The 20,923-nt window shown below is 34.8% G+C and overlaps 1 protein-coding gene and 1 long non-coding RNA gene across 3 annotated transcripts; one reads left to right on the top strand and one right to left on the bottom strand.

Moving 5' to 3' along the window:
• Positions 1 to 1,637: 1,637 nt before the first annotated feature.
• On the bottom strand, positions 1,638 to 10,057 carry LOC112568874. 2 transcript variants are annotated; one of them, XR_003100228.1, is made up of 6 exons: positions 9,424 to 10,057; positions 8,775 to 9,131; positions 7,899 to 8,026; positions 6,501 to 7,590; positions 6,141 to 6,210; positions 1,638 to 5,900 (listed from the first exon to the last, which is right to left on the bottom strand). XR_003100228.1 is itself a non-coding variant. In XM_025246388.1 (4 exons), exons 1-4 carry the CDS (start codon positions 9,512 to 9,514, stop codon positions 7,357 to 7,359), a joined length of 810 nt encoding a protein of 269 aa, XP_025102173.1. In that variant the 5' UTR covers positions 9,515 to 10,050; the 3' UTR covers positions 7,276 to 7,356. The 2 variants fall into 2 exon arrangements, 1 of the variants encoding a protein (XP_025102173.1); XM_025246388.1 differs by lacking the exons at positions 1,638 to 5,900; positions 6,141 to 6,210 and having other exon boundaries at positions 7,276 to 7,590; positions 9,424 to 10,050.
• Positions 10,058 to 12,224: 2,167 nt separating this feature from the next.
• LOC112569556 lies at positions 12,225 to 14,780 on the top strand. Its single transcript, XR_003100459.1, has 4 exons — positions 12,225 to 12,296; positions 12,513 to 12,653; positions 13,136 to 13,154; positions 13,942 to 14,780. It is a non-coding gene; the product is annotated as an uncharacterized LOC112569556 (long non-coding RNA).
• The last annotated feature ends 6,143 nt before the right edge of the window (positions 14,781 to 20,923 follow it).

The following is a 20,923-nucleotide window of genomic DNA, read 5'->3' as shown; positions in this document are numbered from 1 at the left end:
TAAAATCCTTGTTATAAGACAGTGTGACATCTCAAGGTGTCTTTCTTTCGACAAAGACAGATGTCGCTGAGAGGAAATATAATGTATGCTAAGAGGTTTTGCTGTAAGCTAGAACACTTCACACTTATTAGTACTTTCACTACAAGGAACAAAGTTTTCAGAGCATACAAGGAAGCGATAGCAATGCCTGGTACAAATCAGCTTTCATTTTCGAGAACTGTATATGTAGCTCCGTTTGACTTTAAATTAGAATCGTAAAGGAAACTGTTAAAAGCCATTTTTAGCATAATGAGTATGTCTTTTGTACATGATGTTGGCAAATTCACTGATGTTTTAAGAGACGGAGACTACAACTATGATTACATCCTTTCGTCACTTTGTGTATGTGTGTACATTGTGGGGAAGGGGATAAAAATGAACAGAGCAGATGTATTCGCTCATCTTTACTTAACACTGTAAAAGCCACTAACAAATATCAAACATATAAAGACAGACGTATTTTCGTATTTTTATGTGTTGGTGTATCTGGGCTTTATGGAATAAAATTTTTAAAAACCGTATGAATAAATACACGCGAGCAGTAATCTAATTTTATATGTCTGTTTGTCTCTCTTCACATCCCCTCAGCTCTCTCTCTCTCAAATCCAAGTGCGAGCTTACACACACACACACACACGCATACTTCTAGGTATAACAAAGTGACGAACAGATTAACTCAAAGAACTTGGTATCAGCGAAACATATGCTCATTTATTTACCTAAATGTAGAGCTCATTATATAAATCATAGATGTTTAATAGATATGGATTAAATTCCTACAGATACAATGATCTACTGACATCAAACGCATTTGAGAAATCAACTATCATCTACTACAAAAGTATTAGTATTTTTTTCTTTCGCAATAAAAGCTCCCTTATGATAAATTTAGCCAAAAATTCATAAACAATTTTATGCACGGAAACTGGGACTAAGTCTAGTGCTAGAATTTGAGAGAATAATTCTTCAGTCCTGACTTGTTTAGACCAGCTCCTACAATCAAGTTCATAAAGGGAATTACTGGCGCTGCTACTTCGATTGTAAAGATATGTCATCAGTAAAACCAGCTTATACAAGTTCAGTTTTGTTTGTTGCTCTGTGTGCACACCTTCTCCCTCTGTAAGTTCCTAATTATGCACACAGATACAGCAACAGAGAAATAATTTTTCTCATTAGTGTAGTTGACGAAAAATGAAACGAAACGAAACTGTCTCGAAACACATCACACAAAGAGGTTTGATTACTTTTCTTTAACTCCTCTTCATATATGTGTAATGTTTGATGACTTACAGTCATCTAGATGAGTTCGTAGGAATGCTGATGGCCTGATATACGGAGAGCTAGACTTCACAAACAAAACAACACTTGAGGTCAACACCCTTTCATCATGGATGTATGAAAACAACAATCTGACGATGTATGATCCAGATTTTGTTACAACAATTTAGTATGTTTTGGTCATTGTCTCTCATTATTAGACGAGAGAAACGAGACCACCTTTGGAAGTTAAATTCTGTCATCCACAGTATACGTAGATAAAATGTAAAATTTGCTTAAAATACATTTTGGCAAAATTATGCAAAAGCAATTTTTTTCAATTTTTTAAAATTAAAAGCACCTTGATTATTTAAAGTCAAGCTGCTGATCATGTAATGGGCATGTATACACAAGCACATCAAACTGCAGATGACAAAAAATTCAATAGAAAAATTAAGCTCTGAAATCTAATCAGAGTATTCGTACAACACATGCAACACTATGCTTATTTAACAAAAACATCTCATCCCTGGAGGCTTTGTTAATAATTAAGAGCAACAAGGTTGAGCTCCCTGTCAAATGCACTGATTGCAAACCTTATTTGTGAATAACAAAAAACTCTCGCATCATGTAGGACACAAATTGGTGATTTGTTACAATTTCATGATTGTAAACTGCACCGAATATCCATCTCTAAAAAATAAGTATATTTTAGTTGTAGAGGTCCGGTATACGATATCAGTTTCAATGTTTAGACGATCTGGAAATGTTCATGCAATCGAGATTGTCTCGAAAAGCTTTAATCTGTGTGTGTGTGTGCACGTGCGTGGTAGGAGTGTTTAAGGCTGTTTAATTAATCTGAAGCCAACAGTGTAGATACTATATAAATATTCTCACGGTGTGATCTTTGAAGATGTCTGTCTATGCAGCACTAAAGTCATGCAAAGATACCGTTAAGTTGAGAGAGATGCCGAATACAAACACCGAAACAGTCGATATCAGAACAACTCCTCTCATGGGCATTATCAGCCAATGAGTAGATACTTTATAGCCCAATGTCTTGCAAACCAATGATTTCATGCAAGCACATACTATTGTATCATAGACTGTTGTTAATCAGATCCTACATTTGTTAAACAAACGCAAAAATGCATAATTATAATCTCTGCTTTGTTGTGCTTAGTATGTCAACTGTTGAATCCTCGACCATGAGTTTGTATGAACATTATCTTCTATCGAAGATTTACAGCAAGCTGTCGTATATTTATTTATTTATTTATGTCATTTCTTGTTATTTGACATTTTAGACGGTTTATGATTTAATTGAAGATCAAACTCCAAATTTGCTTCTTCATCTTGTTGAAACTGCTTTGCACAGTTTAATGATAATAATAATAACTACTACTACTACTACTAATAATAATAATAGTAATAATAATTATAAAGTGCATTATCACTCTTACCAAAAAAGCATGCTTTCAGCGCTCAAGATACATAGTAAGTATCTCCCATGTTATAAATAAATATTTTGAGCAAAGCAGTTATATAATATTGGTCACCTGACGGGAAAAGCAGTATTTCCCAGATTACAGTTGAAGTACCAAAAGCAACGAATGTATCCCACCTTGCACTCTACTGAGTGAATCAAGCTCCTCACTCAGCAGGTGAGATACTTTACCACGTGACACATCGGAAAATGAAAGAAGAAAATACAGGATGCCTTAACTTTAAAGGTTAAGGGAAGGTGATTAAAGGGAATCTACATTAGGAATCAGTTTTTTCGGAGCTCAGACAAGTAAATTGTGATGTTTAGATGCTGAGCCAAAACTCCCACCAGAAGATGAAGTAGCATACGCTGTTGTGGATAAGGTCAGAGGTAAAGCTCACGGCTATCGTGCTTAGGTGTGCAAGGTGGACACCAAGAATAATCTAATGCCAGCTTGCTACAGAGCTGAGAGTGCCAATGCCAATGGGAAATTATGTATGTGTTTCCCATCACTTAGCACAACAAAATCTGTATTAACAGAAAAAAATCAACAAGCGTGCTACGTTTTCAAAAGAATATAGTTTCTTTCAAATATATTGTGTTAAAATGTCGAGAGCTTACATTCCAATACGACAAACATAGCAGGTAAGGAAAAGAAATGGTGACAAATTTGGCGAAAAATTACGAAATTTACTGAAAGTCAAAAATCACCTCTCACGAAAATCAAAGATATGAAGAGGTAGGTCTAATATCAAATTATTGGTTGAGTAATGAGGTTCATATCTCTACCCTCATAAGTCTTTATGCCTCTTGTGGAAATATAACAAGATATTAATACTTGTATATTGCATTTATCACCAAAGTCTAATCATTAACTTGTCACGGCCATTGTCGTCTTCTCCAAACCCTGTACTGAAACCAAATTGTAGCCGTTTTGCTCCGGAACCTTTATTAATCAATGTAATTTGGATTCAGTGTGAATTTTTTTTCGAAATCAGAACTGTTCCGTGTGCAGGTTTACGAAAATCTCGGCTCTTTTGGGATTTGAAGGAAGCACCAAGCACCTGCTGCTAATAGCTTTTGAACCCTTTGTATGAGATTAAAAGGTTAAAGTAACAAGGGCAAAAGGTGTTCAAAAACTGCGATCAAAGTTTCCGAAAAAGAGGGCTCTGACAATGCCGGCAATAAAAGCAGAAAATATGTAAAGAAAAAAATTATATCTAGATTAAGAAAAAATGATTTGTCATTGACATTTTATTGGAAGGTACATAATAAAACTTAACTGAAGGACACCAGCTCAGAAACTGTTTGTCACGTGATCAACGAATGGACTGGCGGGTAAACTCCTTAAGATCAACTGTAAGAGTTTGCTCATCCGTTTTAGATGGGCTAAGCCTTTTCAAGAAAAGGGATTATCTGTGAACATATCTCTAAACAGGATTAGAATAAGACCACGAAAGACACTGATAATATCTTCCTATAATTTAGCTCAGAAAAGGAATGGTAAAGTTTGACGATGAGGATTTGTTATGATGACGTGCATATAGCCAATGCTCCATAGAACTTGTGGCTTCTTTCGTGATGTAAAATGCCCATTGGAAGATCAGAAATGTAAGAACAATAGTCCACTTCTGTTTTTACTCATGTGTAAAATAGTTTTTGTATGTTCTTACTCATATGTAAGAACATCATCTTTATTCCATTTAATACGGGTAGGACATAATACCTCCCAATGTTAAAATGACTAACACAAGCGTAAAATCTCGCATAGATTGCAAATGAACTTTCATTATAGAAATTTAGAAGAACCTACATCGCTCAGTAATGTAATACCTTAAAAACCTTAGCGAAATATTAGGAAAACTTGGATCCTGTATAGAGATCATGGCGTGCTGCAAACCTCAAAAACTAGGAAGCAAATTAGTAACCCAGTAATACCATCCAACAATCTAATGAGGAAGATAATCAAACTCATATACAGAAGTTTGTTAAGGAATATTGATGTCCACCGTGAAATTTCACAATCGACTAAAATTATCAGGAGAAATCAGCCCTCTTCCCCTGAGACTACTTATGTGGAGAAATATAGTTTATAGAATTTATAGTTTATAGTTCACAGAATATCGACAAACCTTGTTCTTGAAACCGAAATAATGGACAATAAGTTAACTTCCCTTTCAAGCTAACTTAACCCTTGTCATAAAGAAGGGTTCCTAAAAAAAAACCAGGTTCATCTCTATGTGTGATGAGTTTCTGAATAACATTTTAAGTTCATGTAATGTCGTTTATTTATGAGTAGAGTATTCCGCCTGTTCACCTCTCATAAGCACTTACGCCTATTTACCAGAAGTCAGATTTCAATTATTTCAAAATGAGCAGTTTCTCTAAACAATAAACCCACTTTAACTTCCTTGAAGTTCACAAAGTGCTGCTTAATATTCATTAGTAGTTAGCAAGCCACAGTTAAACGTTAACAAGATTTATTTTGATTTAATGATGTAGCGTCCTTTTACCTCCACACAACGGCTTTTGAAGCCAAGAAAACCCGTTACAATCTAAGGAATAAATTTTAAAAAATGTCCGCAATTACGAATATAACATTTTGAAATAGATTCATAAAATATCACGACATCTCAGTCCAATCAAAGGTTGTGTACAAGGAAAAAAATATTATGTTTATATGGAGACTGTTTAATTGTTATTTTGTTGTTTTTTATTGTTGTTTTTGAGTGAGTTTTTTTCTTGCTGTACACTTTTGATATAAAAATTGACTTGAAAGACTCTGTGCAAAATTGGTGTAAAATAGAAATGTTTCTAGATGTGTGAGCGTTTCATTGGTCATGGATAAAGTTTATAATGTTTTCATTGGCATTGCCCCACATAGTCAGACTACAATACTAATTGTTTTTCCTTCCACGTGAGTCATTTACTGAGTGAAACAAAGTTCTACATCATCACAGATATCCATGATATCTAAACGTCCAACTTCTTTACTGCCGTTTATTGTTGGGCATACAAACCAGTCTCAGCTTTGGTGTGGTACAGGGTAGGATACCAACGTTCAGTTCTGTTCTTGTGCTTCGAAACTTGATCATTCCGAGCCATCATGTCAAAAAACCTGAAAAGTTCACAAAGGAGTATTTATATTATTTATAGCGCTTTTGGCTGTCAGTGTGACTATTTTTTTTAAAATAAATGCTTTTTACACAACTGCCTCCAAAAGCAAAGGATGTCACTGGTAAGTACTTTTCAACAGACTAGAAAACTTGTCAACAGACTAGAAAAATAAATTTCACATGTGCACATTTTCTTGAGGCCTTAAGCCTGATATAAGACTGAAGGTAAAAGGATTACTTACCTCTGACAACCTGGTATAATGCCTCTCCTTGGTACTGATGTCACGTGACCAGCTCTTTGCAGACAGCTCACTGACAAGTAAGCAGAAAAACGTGGTGTTTTAAGTTCTTGTCTTGGCAATAAATAAAGGACAGATAGCTGTCACTAATAATAATTAGAATTTTAAAAAATGGCAAGTAAGAAGGGAAGGATAATAAGCACATAAAGAAAGAGAAACAATATCATTTTTGCATAGGGTAATTTTATTATCCATGCAAAATGACTTTAGGTGTATTCATTTTACTTCTAAATTAAGTTTTTATATCATGATATTTCTTACAAAATATCTTAAAATGTTTTCTTGAAAACAAGATCATCTTACATTTGTCATCAGCAGCTAAGTACGAGTTTTCACTCAGCTTGTTGTCGATGTTGTTCATTCTCGCTTCCAGCTGTTACAATGGTTCTCAGTGAATCTTGAGAGCTTCCAGCTGTCACAGTCTCGTAGTTAAAATGTAGAAGAACTACATTAACCTTTCCCTGAAGCTCAGGGCCGTGACTTGTGTAGAGAGCATCTTGGGAGGACTGTGTCAACACATTCTTTGCTGCTCTCTAGAAATGTTTCCCTTTTTTTTTGGACATGTAAGTCCTGTATTATTTAGCACAGGACTTACGAATCCACCAATCGTAGCGAACGAAACTTAAATTGGTTTATGATCTTGATCAGCAGGCAAGTACTTATGTTGCTTTAAACACGGAAATTAGGAAACCTTCCCCGCTGTTTGAGTAGGAAATAGCAACTTTAAATTGTTATCTTTATGATAGCCATATAGTCATATAGGCCGTTTGTACTAAGCACAAAAACAGAATTACCTCTAACCCAAAACAGTCTCTTGAGAGTAAATGTAGTCATTAAACACTATTTAATTCTATTCTCTTTTTTCTCATATTCAGAATTATTAATTACTAAGCTCAGTCTTTGTTTTCAAGACATTAACAAATTGTTTTTTTTTCTGTTGTAATTTAAGAGGTTTTGGTGATTAGCATAAACGTGAGGTTGAAAAGTATATAATAGCTCATAAATTTTTATTTTTATTGGTCTAATATAGTTTCGTATTCCAAGTAAATGGGATCTAATCGGGGCTTCACTTTTTTTCGTTCAAGCTTTGACTGTCTCGTGAGCGAAACAGGTTGTAATTCGTACAACCCTGTACACTTTTTCTTTTTAAATGCTAAACTTAGAAACGTATTGCGGCAAGTAGAATATTACCTTTAGTTTCATCTATCTTTTTGTCATGAGCTGGAAATTTGACAGAGTAGCTACGGTCGCCTGGTGAGACAGCCACAAAGAAGTCTGCTTCTTCTGAAAGTGTTAAGATGAACTGACAGGAGCCTGACACCTTCACTTCACCTGTCGTGACCCTCTCTTTGGTTGGTGACGTCACCATGGTCACAGACTGCAAGCTCTCCATCTTTGAAACAATCAGTATGTCAATGGCAAAAATGTTAATAATGTTGAAAACGACAAAGATTATTAGAAAACTAGAAAATAGGGGGATATCGTGATCTTTGTAAAATATTCAAGATAGTCATTGAATGAAAAAAAGAGAAGCTGAAAGAGAAAATGAAGTAGAGCTTTAAATGTCGATATAAATATCTGTTTGTGAACTTCAGTTGTGTAAGTTATTCTGGTTACTTTTACTGTAGGTGTGTTAGGTTGTGATCAAAGTAGACAACACATTAAGTTCAGACTGCGTTTAGTTTTCTTTAAAAATCTTACCGAGCTTTTAAGACGATAAAGGTGACACTCGTACATTTTCCTCGAAGAGAACACACTGCCGATGACACATGACACGTGGACATTCCAAGAGGTTGTGACTGCGTTGCATGACACATTTTCTGATGGAACTGTGTAGGATCGAATGTTTCAACAACAACAAAAACTCAAGAAAGAGTGTAAATAATAAGAACAAAACAATGTTTTGCATATTTCGACGGTGAATATTCGCATCGGTTACAACATATTAATTTGAAATAAATAAATAACTCACTAAATTTGCTTCACCTTTATTCTGGTTTAATTATACAGCAACAGTACTTGTTCGACACTGCCTATATTATCTAGCTTTTTGTTTTGATGTATGCTATTATTTATAACTTTAAATAATATAAATATAAACTTTGAAGCATTAGGGTCTATAGTCTATTTTAAATTAGACTGAATTCAATTTAAAAGTATTGTATACAGGTTAGTGAGCGAGGTCGATAGAGTCATCACAATTATTTCTTGAGAAACATCAGGATGTTTCAAACTTTCTGCGATTCTTATTGTATATGAAAATAAATGATATATTTCTAAATATTAGAATCAAAATGTTGAGTCTCTTCTTTGGTTTATGCTATGAACGAAATTAAAATACTTAATTTATCGCTTTGTTCTTTATGATGTAGTGTGAAGTTTTCCATTTCTAATTTTTCTGTTTTCTTATGGTATTATTGATTTAATTTTACTTAGGAATCGATATCTGGTCTTCTAATCGTTTGAAAGTGTCTAAATTGTATCCAGTAAGGTTTTCTTCCTCTTTCAGAAACACACACACCCAGAGCAGCAGCATGTACATAATCAGTCTGCCATAAATTAACAAAGACTACTCACAAACATAGTTGATCACACAGGTAGATGATTCTGCGTTGAAAGTTCCAGCATTATGAACACATTCCAGAATACTGTTGACAAGTATAATATTACTACTGATGGATGTGTTCCCAGCGTTAATGGAAATCGTTTTATTGTGAGGGTCTAGAACTTTCGCTTGAAATATTTCGGTAAAGTATCCCGAACTATTACAAACGTGTTCTGTACATTCTGCCAACGGGAAGTACTGGCTAAAATTATGTAACCCAACTGTAAGTCTCCACACCACTCGTCCTTCAGCCCTGCATGTAATCAGAGTCTTTTGTCCTGCCAGTACTTCTACGAAGCCGTCATCATTACACGGTTGGATGTTTACACCTGTAAAATTTGAAATTAAAAATATTTAATATTCTATATTTATAAATTTATGATGATATGTATTGATAAGATTATCACCAAATTTTTGCTTTCAGTCTATCACTAACTTCCTCTCTCTCCCTCTCTTAACAGACACACACCACCAAGCCAATGTAGATGCACTGATACAATAGTGCAATACATGAATAAGGATGAATAAAAAATTATAATTGAGATTAAAAAGCGAAGAATACAGACGATATTATTTTACAAGAAATTACAATCTAGATAACAGAGCAAATACGTTTCTTACCTTCTGCTGGGGCTAAACTAAACCAAAATAAGGAGATACCCATCATCAACATGTTAATGTTTCCAAAAGAATGTGTGCAACTTGTGAACATTGTTGCAACTTGGGATGTGACAGCTGTCAGTGAAGTTATGAAATTCTCTCTTTCTCTACTTTCATGCTAGAAGATTCACAATATTCTTAATTCACTCACATCCGGTGAGATGTTTCGGTTGGCATTTTATCATCCTCACGAAACAGAAAAGTTTCCCTCTCACACATCCTTATTGTCAACGATGTCAGTGCTACTGAAACTAGACTACTAGACTTTCTATATTCTTGACATGACAACTATAGAAGTTAATGGGTGGAGGGTACTGACTGAAAGGATGCAGGTTTCGTTATTGTGGCCTTTGCTGGTTGGAAAAATAATCTGGAATGAGAAAGTGATAGGAATCTTAATTACGAGGCCATACAAGTCTCCAGCTATGCCCTGAAATAAAAATGTTGTAAGAAAATGTTTCCCTGGACAACATGGACAAATCTAGGGCAAGCCTCTTGGTCACTGTGTCCTAATTATTGCACCACAAGAGATGACTAGCTCTCAATGGAGGAGACTATAGTCCCAATATAGTTGCTGGTCAGCAGGAGAAATGTTTATTTTTACGCATCATCGCACCAAGCACATAGACAATTTTAACAATCTTTGATAAAGTCGATAACAAAATTGTACAATCACCAGACGATTGACTCAGTCGGGAAATTCCAATACTAGCGAAGATATTTGTGTATTATCGCACCACTAGTCCAGTAGCATTATGGGAATTTTCACCTGACTATATAACATCACGCGGCATTCACGCCACATGCTACAGCACCATGTTGCCAGCACAGATGAATTATCTCTTCGTATTTCTCTCTTTTTATTTCGCAAAACAAGGTTTGGTTTCTCTTTTATTTTAGTCTCAAGTGATTAAATATGCATGTAACCAACTAAATTATTGCTTCGACTGCTGTAGTTCTTTTATTCCTCGGTAAAAATCAGCATGTAGCTAAGCCGGTAATTAGTAATTGCGTATGAATATGTAAGAGGTTTATAGCAACTTCATGCTTGACATGTTTTGAATGACAATCACGTAGTGCAAGAAAAAATAATTACTTCGCCTCCAAGATAAGTCACAAATTACTAGCACTTCACAGAAAAGTGCTAACCTCGGGATCATTCATTTTCTGTATTTCTTTCGCTTTATGTAATGTCAGCCATCAACATTATATTTTTTTCATGCGAGCACACCACAGAAAGCATCTGTTCATTAAGCAATAATCTAGACTGTGGTGTCAAATAGCTAAGAGTATATTTTCATCTACATCCTCAGCAATGTACTTAGTACAGACACTGTATGTGTGAGCTAGTGTGCTCCTGATGTATTTACCTTGATTCCATGTTCATAAATTAATATTAATATATATCTATATATACAAAAAGAAATTGTAAGTGCATTCACATCTAGGTAGCTTGCTAGGTATGATTACAAATTGTTAGGATGCTTTGCTTTTCTTACTTGCCCTTAGATAAAAGCTTTTTCGCGAGTTCAAATTTCGCTCACCCCACAGGTGACATTTTCGGGAAATTCCGATAATTAAAAATAATGTAGCGTGATCACGCCACCTGTGATATTTTCGGAAAATTCCGATATGTGTTTGCGCTTGTATGTGTGTGTGCTCCCGTGCACGCTCCATTATTTTTTGTTTAATTGATAATCCTATAACCTAACTAGAATGTAATTATTTTTATTGTTACAGCTTGGTCTCTTGGCATTGATTTCCAATGTCCACACAGATTTAAAAATGGAGAAAATATTGTCACATGCAGAGTAAACAGAACTGCTGTCAGTGAAGCCAAATGCCTCTCACTGTCCTCCTCAGTCAGATTTGAGAGAACCATTTATTTACAAACAAGGGCGCTATGTATAATCAACTATGACCCAAGACAGCCATGCATGTCTGAAGCCCAGCACAGCCCAGGTAGCTGCTGGTGTAGCAACATTGAAGGCGACATCATCACCTTCAGCTTTTCCTACCTGGCCAACAGCACACGTGATCAGAGAGGACATCTTGAATGTAAAACCTGCATTTTACCAGAAAAGCCCTTAAATACACGTGTTAACGAGAGCTGCAGAATTATGCGTTTTGGTAGGTAAATCAGTAAGCTCTGCTGATCTGTTTCTGCGAGCACGAACACACTCACCCACACACACATAATTTGAATAAATGAGAGCAGGCAGACCACATAGAAATAATTCATCATAATGAAAAAGACATGGAATTGTTGCAACGACATTTAAATTACTCACACTTTTCTAAATTATACACTTTTGCAAAATTCTTTAAACAGTTTAATGTTATTTCCATCATCATACGTTTTTATTTATTATACATTTTTTATTCATCATAAATTATGGTTTTTAGTGCGTGACAATTAGCATTTATTGTCCTGGAAGGATACACTTTCTAACTAATGATTTTTTTATTTATTATTTCATATCTATGTATAAAATAAATGTTTATGTCATTATATATATTAAACAAAATCTATTTAAAGCACACTCTTTTCAAAAAGATGAACAATGATAATGTACTACAGCTGTCTTATGGATAATACAAACTTATTCTTTTCCAAGAATTCTGTATCAACTTTTATGTGAAGCATGGCAGAGTTAAGGAACAAATATTTTGCTGCATATGTGTGAATGTGCATAAACTTGAAAAAAAAAATGATAAAGAAACCAGATAGTTTAAAATAACACCATCTCTGCTATTTTCAGCTGATAATCAGATAACTACTGATACCAAGAAATTTAACACTACAACTGTTATTGAGGAACTCAGTAAAGAAGGTGAGCTTTTGTTTGTTGTATCTGGGTTTGCATATGTGTGTGTGTAAGAGAATGGGACATGCGCTCGTAAGTGTGAAAGAAAGAATGAAACAAACAAACAAAAACAAACAAAAATCCTATTAAAAAACCAAGGAAGGATGGAAGGCATATTCAAGAAAGCTAGATTGCCAAATACAGTTATTTTCAAATAACTTTCAAGTTTTCAATTGTTTTCAGATCATCGGAAAGTCGAAATTCATGACAGTGATCAGCCAGCTAGTCCAGCTATGATTGGAGGAATCATTTCAACAGCTGTAGTTCTGATAATATTGATAATAGTCATTGCATTATTCTTCAGGCATCGTCGCAATCGTCGGTGTAAGCATAGTTTTTCAAGTCAAAATAATGTGTATATATATATATATACGTCGATATTCCTTAGAGGTATTTATAACATTAATGTTTATGATGGTACTATGAAGCTAAAAACTGATTTTCAGAGTACTTTTTTCTATAATCAGAGTTTGGAAGGCATTCATTAGCTTTACTGAGTACTCCTAGACCAGCTAATAAATGGTTGTCGTTTGCCTTAAGGCTATCAACAATACATTTTCTTTGAAGTAAATAGCCTAATATTTTTTCCTATTACATGTACCTCATTCAGCCAGTCAATTTGCATTTTAGTGACTGATTGTAAAATCTAGGAACTTTCATGAGTTGAAGAAGTTGCAAGTTAATTCTACTTTCCATTGGGTTGGAAAAAATTGCATAAAAAATTAAGGATAGAAAAAGCAAGTAGGTGAAAAAAGTGATCACCAATTTACTTTCAAAATTTTCCATGGTTTTTTTTTTTGTTGCAGCTTCCATAAAAATTAATAGGTATGTATAATTTATTACTTTGTCTTTCTTCGCTTTATAGCTTTGTATTTCTCCATCTCTAGCTTATTTATCCTCCCCTCCTCTCTTGTTCTCTCGGCATCCACTTCTTTTATTCTGTATTGCTTTTTTCCCTTTTTTCGTTCTGGTAAAAGAAAGAAATTGTATAGAAAAAGAACAGAACCTAGTGTAACTGTAAGTGCACCTGACAGCGATAGGTGGCATCACATCTACTATCCAGTCTGATGTAACGGGTACGGGCCAAATAGAACAGATTAGAGTGGGGTATGGAGCTGGGTACCGTTTAACTAACCTGGAAGTATTTCAGTCTTTTTCTTTTTATTTTCTTTCTTTCTTTATTATTTATTTATTCATTTATTGTTGCATCTGTTAAAATTAGCCTTGGGTATTGAATGTGTATTCCACCAAGATTTCTTTTTGCTGTTTTTTTTTTTTTTATAAAGACCAGTAAGTCTGTTAGAGATATGCATTCTCTAATGCATATGATATATTTTCAATTATTATTACTACAGTTTTTAATTTTTTTTGGCTTTGCATCATCATGATTTGTTTGTGATCACAATATGTGTGCTCTCTTCTGCTTGGTAATGCCTAGAGACATTCTGTATAATACTATTTCCTACCACACACATATGTGAAGACCATCTCTCACTAGAACTCTTAACGAGGCATACGTACGTTTTTCAGTTTTTATATATTTGGTTTGATTAGACATGATAAGTTACTTCATTTAAGGTGAGTTAATCATATATGTTTATGCCTTTTTCAGATCCGATATGGAATTGAAAGAAAAGGAACTCTGCAAAATGCTTCAACCACCAGATGAAATGAATGATGACAAACACAAACCAGAACTTCATAGTTAATGAAGTCTACTTGTTGTCCTAATACTTCCTTTACAACATTGGAATACGTACCACCTACTAAACACAGCATATGTAAATTTTGTGCTCAAAAAGGTACTTCTTAACTCTGTGCAGTCAGTTTTTTACCCTAAATTGTCCTTGAAAAAATGAATCTCTAGGAAAACCATTCACACAAACTATTATGTATATAGAAAATAGGGCATTTTTTAATCTGGAAATAGTTTATGGTAGGTAAGAAATCATTAATTAATTGTTTGTATAAAGCCCATCCACAACCAAAATTATATAGTGCTTAGATTGTTGTCATGCCTATTTTTCTGTCAATGTAATAATTTATAAAGTTTATGACCTATCGTTGCATTTATGAGGACAAGAACATTATAACACAGCTTGATCAATACTCCAGGTAAAGTCTATTGATACAGAACATCAGTTCTAATGATATTGAAACCCCTAGATATCCAATTTAAATTTGCGGGTTTTAATGAATTTGGCTACATGAGCCCTCATTATTTCATCGTTGCTAGTGCTGATGATATCGGCTCTCGAGCAGGTGTTCGATTCTCCACTGTACTTCTAACTTTTCTCTATCAACCTTCGTAAACACACTAATGTAATATTTACACCGATTTAAGAAATTCAGCTCCACCCGGGCTCTCATCCCATCCGCCAATCCTTCGTCTCCTCACAAAAACTAAGCATACCACAGTGTTCTAATTAATATTTATAATTATTAATAATCTTATTGTCTACAAACCTCTGTATATATAGGAGCATATGCTAGTCTGTGTTGTCCCGTTATAACACTATTTAAAAGTTGCTGATGTCGGTAAATCTCAGCCATTCATGGCATTCATTTTACATATCGTTAAACATTTTGTATCTACTGTTGAAGTTGACATTACTGAACGTTTTACTCAGATAATGTTTTATACAGTATTTCTAGGTCTTCCTAGCCAAGACTCCTCACTTGACTTTGGTTGACACAAGGTTAGAGTGTTAGGATTACAGTAGTTATTATTTGGGAATTCTATTCCACTCACAGGACATTAGACACGTTGACATCTAACGAACTATCAATGAACTAAATATTCGCACAGACGTGCCTTACTTTATCGCTGTACTTCACTGGTGCTATATGGCATTAATATAATGGCATTAAACATTTCTTAATTAATTAATCAAAGTTTTCCCACCTCGTTCCACAGCTAGATGAAATAGTGTTTCATTTAATAATCAGTGTATTTCAGGGTTAATGCTACTGACTGTCTTTTTGATCTTAGGGTGGCTGTTTTTCAAGCATCTGAATTTGGGAAAAAACAATGAAGATTGGAGTATGCATCTTAAATATTAAGAAATGAACATTGAATATGATAAGTTCATGCAGTCATTATAGTTCTGAACTTTTGTCCTAGTAAATACTTAATTAAGGCCCTTCTTAAAAGAGAGACAACTCTTGGTTTTATTATGATCATTATGATCCACATACACACGATGCTTTTGCGGGAAAGTATTTGAGTTCTTAGGGCATTATAGCTGCAAACCCAAGTTTTAAGATGATTGATGGCATGACATTGGTTTTCCCAGAGCTGATTCAGGTTTTTTTTTGCATTTATTCTAGTCTTCAAGATGTCTCTGCTGGCCATGTGACTTTTAAAAAGTATTAAACGAGAAAAGTTAGTTAAAACTTATATTTCCTAAGTTTGAAACCTTAAACAAGTTATTTATTACTTTATACAAAGAATTTTAGTCACATCTAGTGAAAAGTATTATTCTGCACTGTAAAACTTCATGGCAGTAAGGATTATCACTGTATAATGGTTAGTGATTATGAGAGAGAAGAAAGTTTTTAGAAAAACCAAACACGAATAAATTTATTCCTGTAAAAGATCAATATTTTGAAAAAAAGTATTAATATATTTGCTCAATTACCATGTTACTATTTAATCATTTTATATTTGATTCCATGGAAAGCACATATCAATTTTTGCAGTAAGCTTAAGTCTATTTTGTTGTGTTAAGTATCATGTTCAGTGTGAGGGGAGGCAACTCAGCAAGCAGTGCACGTTAATTGTGATTAAGGTTATTAACCGTTAGTTGCTCCTCCTGACGTTCTAGTCAAAGGATCAACCTTAGAAAATGTGGCTTTTTCTTTAGGAATTGTCTTGATCCTGCCATGAAACTTTATCAGTTTGTTTTCCTAAACAACGATGTCTCCTGGTCATAAGAATCTGCCACTGAGAAGTAAGAAGACATCACATCCAGCGGCAAGAACGACCAAAGCACACATCAAAACGAATTCCGGTAACGAAAGAAGACATCGGGAGATACAAAAAGATATCAGTTCCCTCATCCTTTCTTTTGTCTTTCAGAAAGTTGGACCGTGGGACTTGCACAAACCCCGGATTCTTTTCATTTTTAACCAGTCTTTTTGAGTCCATCCCAACTGAAAATTTGTTCAAATGTGCTTTTGCTATGCATGGTTGTAGAGGAAATGTTACATTGATGTGATTATTGTACAGAAAATAGGATTTTTAATTTTTTTACAATTCTCTACAGTGAATTGATATTGAAGGGGAAAGGTGCTAGAGTGTGAACCAAGACTCAATATCTCCAGTAGAGCTTTACTGTGTTATGAATGACAGAGATGAGCAAGTGTTAATTTTAAGATAATGGGAAATGTGTCTGTGTGACATTATGTGTTCACAGACAAAGTGTTGTGGTGGCGGTGGTTGTTGTTGACACTTTATAGTATAAACTAGCTTATTTCTTTTTTGTTGTCTTGGAAACTGTAACTGTAGCTTGGCAATACTGTGTTTTTATACCCAAGAGAGAATCCATAATTTAGTAGATACCTGTCTGACCTTTGTATGTTGTGTAAATAAATTACCTCCCTTTAATCAACCTCTTTTATCTATTTTGTTATCTAACATCCAATCGATTTGTGAAAACACTGAGAAGCTCAAAGCATGGATATGCAACTTCTTATTACACAAGGTTACTCCTTTGCTGAAAATTACTGAAACCTGAGAGTGACTCTGATATAGACATTACCTGCTTCCGGAGACAATTTATATGAGATCTGCCACAATACGTTGTCAGTATGTTGTGGTGTTGTTGTTTTGTTCTTGTGATTTTATAACCACGACTTGCTGCTTTTTTGTTTGATCACAAAATGTAAATAAGTGTACATTTAAGTTGTCTATGCGAGGTTCACCAACAAGAGAAGTTTGAAGTCTTGACTACAACTTTTCTTACCTTTGTAAATATGATATCAAATCAATAATCATGTTGTTGAAATGACATTGCTCATTAGATGTTGCTGCGTTTTTGTATTTAATAAATAAAAGTCATTTTTCCTTCTTTTTGCCATCTTTTACAACTGAAAGCTTTCCATTAGTGTGTGTATATATGTTGTGTGTGTGTGTGTGCTGTCGTTGAGTTGTTTAAAAATTATTTCCTTGAGCTTATAAGCAATAAACTTTGCTATCAGAAGTCATTTTGCTGGTTGCTTTAAAATTTACAGGTGAGAGAAAAAAATTAATAGCGTCCTCCTGGGTTGTGATGAGCTCAAGAATATGACACGTTCCACTAACTCATGGGGATCGTCTTGCTGATTGTCATGTCACCATGTTCATGGTTAAACATTTGTTTGGTAACCACATAAAATTAAATAAAGTACAGTGATACCTCGGTTCTCGAACGCCTTGACTTTCGACCAAATCGGTATTCGACCAGGAAATTCGAGAAAATTAATCTTGTCTTGGAATTCGAACAATATTTTGGAACTCGATACATCCCGAACGGCCGAGATGAGCGAACCGATGTCGTTCATTGGGCCCAGCGCATTGCTTGCGTCATCAGTGTGAGTGCAGAGAGAGAGAGTCACGTTTTTGTGGAGAGAGTCATGAAATGTGTGTCAAAATCAAGGGCAGAATAATCCGCAAATTTTGTTTTGAATAACATCAACCCTGATAAAGTGGTGCAAGTAGAAACAGTTAACATTTTTAATGACAATGTTACGTCCACTTTCCGCAATAATTTTGCAAAGGAGAAAAAAACAGCAAACAAGTTGATCAATTTTTCCAAGTAAAGAAATCAGACCAAGCAACTGCAGAGCAAGATTTCTGATTCTCCTCAGCAAAAGATACAGAGAAACAGAAACACCGTCGAAGAGCATGTTACCCTCTGTTTTTATTGAAGAGGACCTCCCCTTTTTGTTTCAAACAAATACCATCCCGCTTCACTCCTCCCTCCACATTCATTCCCTCACTGCCATAAAAGTTTGGTACAGGTACATGTAAATGAAACACAATTTACTGTACTGTACATGTTTTTTGTTTGTTTTTTGTTTTGTTTTAGTATAAATACACTTTATTTCCTTATTTTTTGTGAGACTCGTTGTTTTTCTACATATTATTGATACAAATTAGGCCAGTAATTAGCATTTTTCTGGGGCTTGGGAACGAATTAATTCCAGTTTCCATCTATTTCTTATGGGTTTCATTGCTTCGGTTTCGGAACAATTTGGTTTTCGACGTCTTCCGGAACGAATTATGTTCGAGAACCGAGGTATCACTGTACTGATAATTTTCTGACAAAGAAAAAATGCAGACGTTACTGTCAACACATACATGAAAATAACTTCTCTCACGGTTGATAATTATACGTTCAAAAGTTCTTAGCTGTATATTCCAGAAGGAATGAACTAGTCAGTCTTGCCTAGGATTAAGAATTAACTAATGAACAAGAAATTTCAGGAAATCAGAACTTCTCTATATTTTGCAGTTTCTAGTAATTCCATGCAATGAGAAACCTGACAAGTGTACATCCAAGGCAAGTCAAAAAACAACTCTGAAGGTGGCTGTTCGGCAGCTATTCATGTCCATAGCCCGAATAATAAATCTTCAAACTGAACTATCATGAAAACAGGAGAACGATGTACCATGTGGTTATTGTGGGCTACAGGTGCCTTTCCTCTTTTATACCTGCCCATCGTCAGAGGTAAGGTAGTCAAGTTCATTTTAATGCTCGCGTGTCCGTTCCTAACCCATTACTTATATTTATATCTCATTTACTCAGTTCCCACTCTTCAACCAAAAGAAGTATTTACGTTTTTTGACTCATTGTAACACATGCATAAATAGTTCGAATAATTTACATTTTCCTTACATTAGGTGCTGATAGAGGTTAACGTATAGAGTTGTGTATTTGTTCTGCTCTGTGTACCTTTGTCATGGTCTTAGTTTGCCAGCAGCACTCGACAACACACGACTGAAAATGTGGCTGCACTGACGCCTCATACTTGTTCCCAATGTATTTTCTTCCCTTAAGTTTATTTCTACACACAGGCTTTTCGTGTAGATAAATTGTTTTTTTCGAAATTGTTTCGTAGGCTGGCTCATTGTTATTGTATAGTATATGTATTTCTGTCTATTGTACACATTTTACAGGTTTAAAAATGTCACCATGTGGAAGTGACGGCCTTCAAGAAATAGCAGCTGGAGAAATCACTAATTTCACCTGTGAGGCTGAAGGAAAAATCTACTGGGAAATATCACAATGCCCGTGCATGTTTTGTAGACCGTACTGGTTTGAAGCAATATGTTACAGAAACAATTGCGACGCAAACGGAGTTTCAAGAAAAACATTTCAGACAGCTTTTATTGACCCTAATTTAACATACCTGAGCATTGATGCTGTCAACAACACAGAGATATATGACAACGAGAAGTATGTAAACAAAACCGTGTTGTGTTTTTCAAATGAAGAAATGTCCTTCTGTGGGCTCAGCTACATCGGTGAGTTATTATTGTTGTTATTATTATCGTTGATGATATTGAACTGTTTTAATTTATTCCGATAGTTTTGCTTTAAACTCTACAGAGCATAAAACAGTTACACATCGATGTTAATCATCGTTATCTTTCAAAACTAAAATATGTAATTCAAGTTCTGAAGTTTGACCTATAAATGGTATTTGTATTTATTGCGTTATTTTTTTTAGAAACGTACAGGAACACTTGATAATTTATGTCTTACAGAAATAAAGTCGCCTACATAACATTATCAATCACTTTCTTAGAGCCATAAATTGCATTCATAAAAACAAATATAAAATGTCACGTTAAATCTCTCGCAAACCCCATCAGACGCCGATTCCTTTCTCTGACACTGTCGTTGCGTCTCTCCTTAAGGGTTCATGTCTTCTCTACTATTTGCACCATACATTAGCACAATTAAAACACTTATTTACCACTGGAAATGTTTGTTCTATTCTCTCACTCAACAGTTCCTTCACAGGACGTGTCATGTGTCGCAAACATTGTTTCTTGGTCTGTTAAGTGTGTCAAGTGTCATAGGCAGTGCTTACTCGTCCAGGAGAAATTGCAAGTGTCAGCTGTTTCGACTGAACTATGAAGTTAGAATAGTTATTTTGTCATGACAGCTCTTTAGTTTTATTTTGCATATCTTGTCTCACATCTAAGAAACCTAAAACATTGTCATGTGCTGGAAGTCCTTTTATTGTGTGTACTGTAGACGACCATGTGTCTTATAGTACATCAGGGAGGAGACGGTCAACTTAAGACTTACTCGGACTAGGCGAGATATTTTTATATTTGGTCTATCCTGTCTAATTTTTTAATAAAAGGATAGTCACTTGTATTTGCTCACTTATATTCGCGGCAAAGAAACATACATTTTTCTTGGAGCATATATTTTGACAGCATGAATATTGAGGGCAAATAATTATTTAAAGTATCATATATTATATGCTCGAGTCTTCATCAACTACGAACGTCTGGATGAACAACTAGTTACGCTGAAATACCAACACGACTCCGTTATTCAAACGTCATATCAATATTTTAGCATAAAGTTTGA

This window comes from Pomacea canaliculata, linkage group LG7, assembly GCF_003073045.1.
Source record: "Pomacea canaliculata isolate SZHN2017 linkage group LG7, ASM307304v1, whole genome shotgun sequence".
Taxonomy (NCBI): Eukaryota; Metazoa; Mollusca; class Gastropoda; order Architaenioglossa; family Ampullariidae; genus Pomacea; species Pomacea canaliculata.
This window is presented reverse-complemented; position numbering and strand designations above follow the sequence as displayed.

What these genes read in the sequence shown, in the direction of transcription:
- LOC112568874 (XM_025246388.1), bottom strand. Translation starts at nt 9,514, where the DNA reads ATGTTCACAAGTTGCACACATTCTTTTGGAAACATTAACATGTTGATG. An exon ending in CTGTGTGATCAACTATGTTT is followed by an intron (nt 8,027 to 8,774) that starts GTGAGTAGTCTT and finishes GATCCTACACAG; the next exon opens with TTCCATCAGAAAATGTGTCA. An exon ending in TTTATCGTCTTAAAAGCTCG is followed by an intron (nt 7,591 to 7,898) that starts GTAAGATTTTTA and finishes ATTGTTTCAAAG; the next exon opens with ATGGAGAGCTTGCAGTCTGT.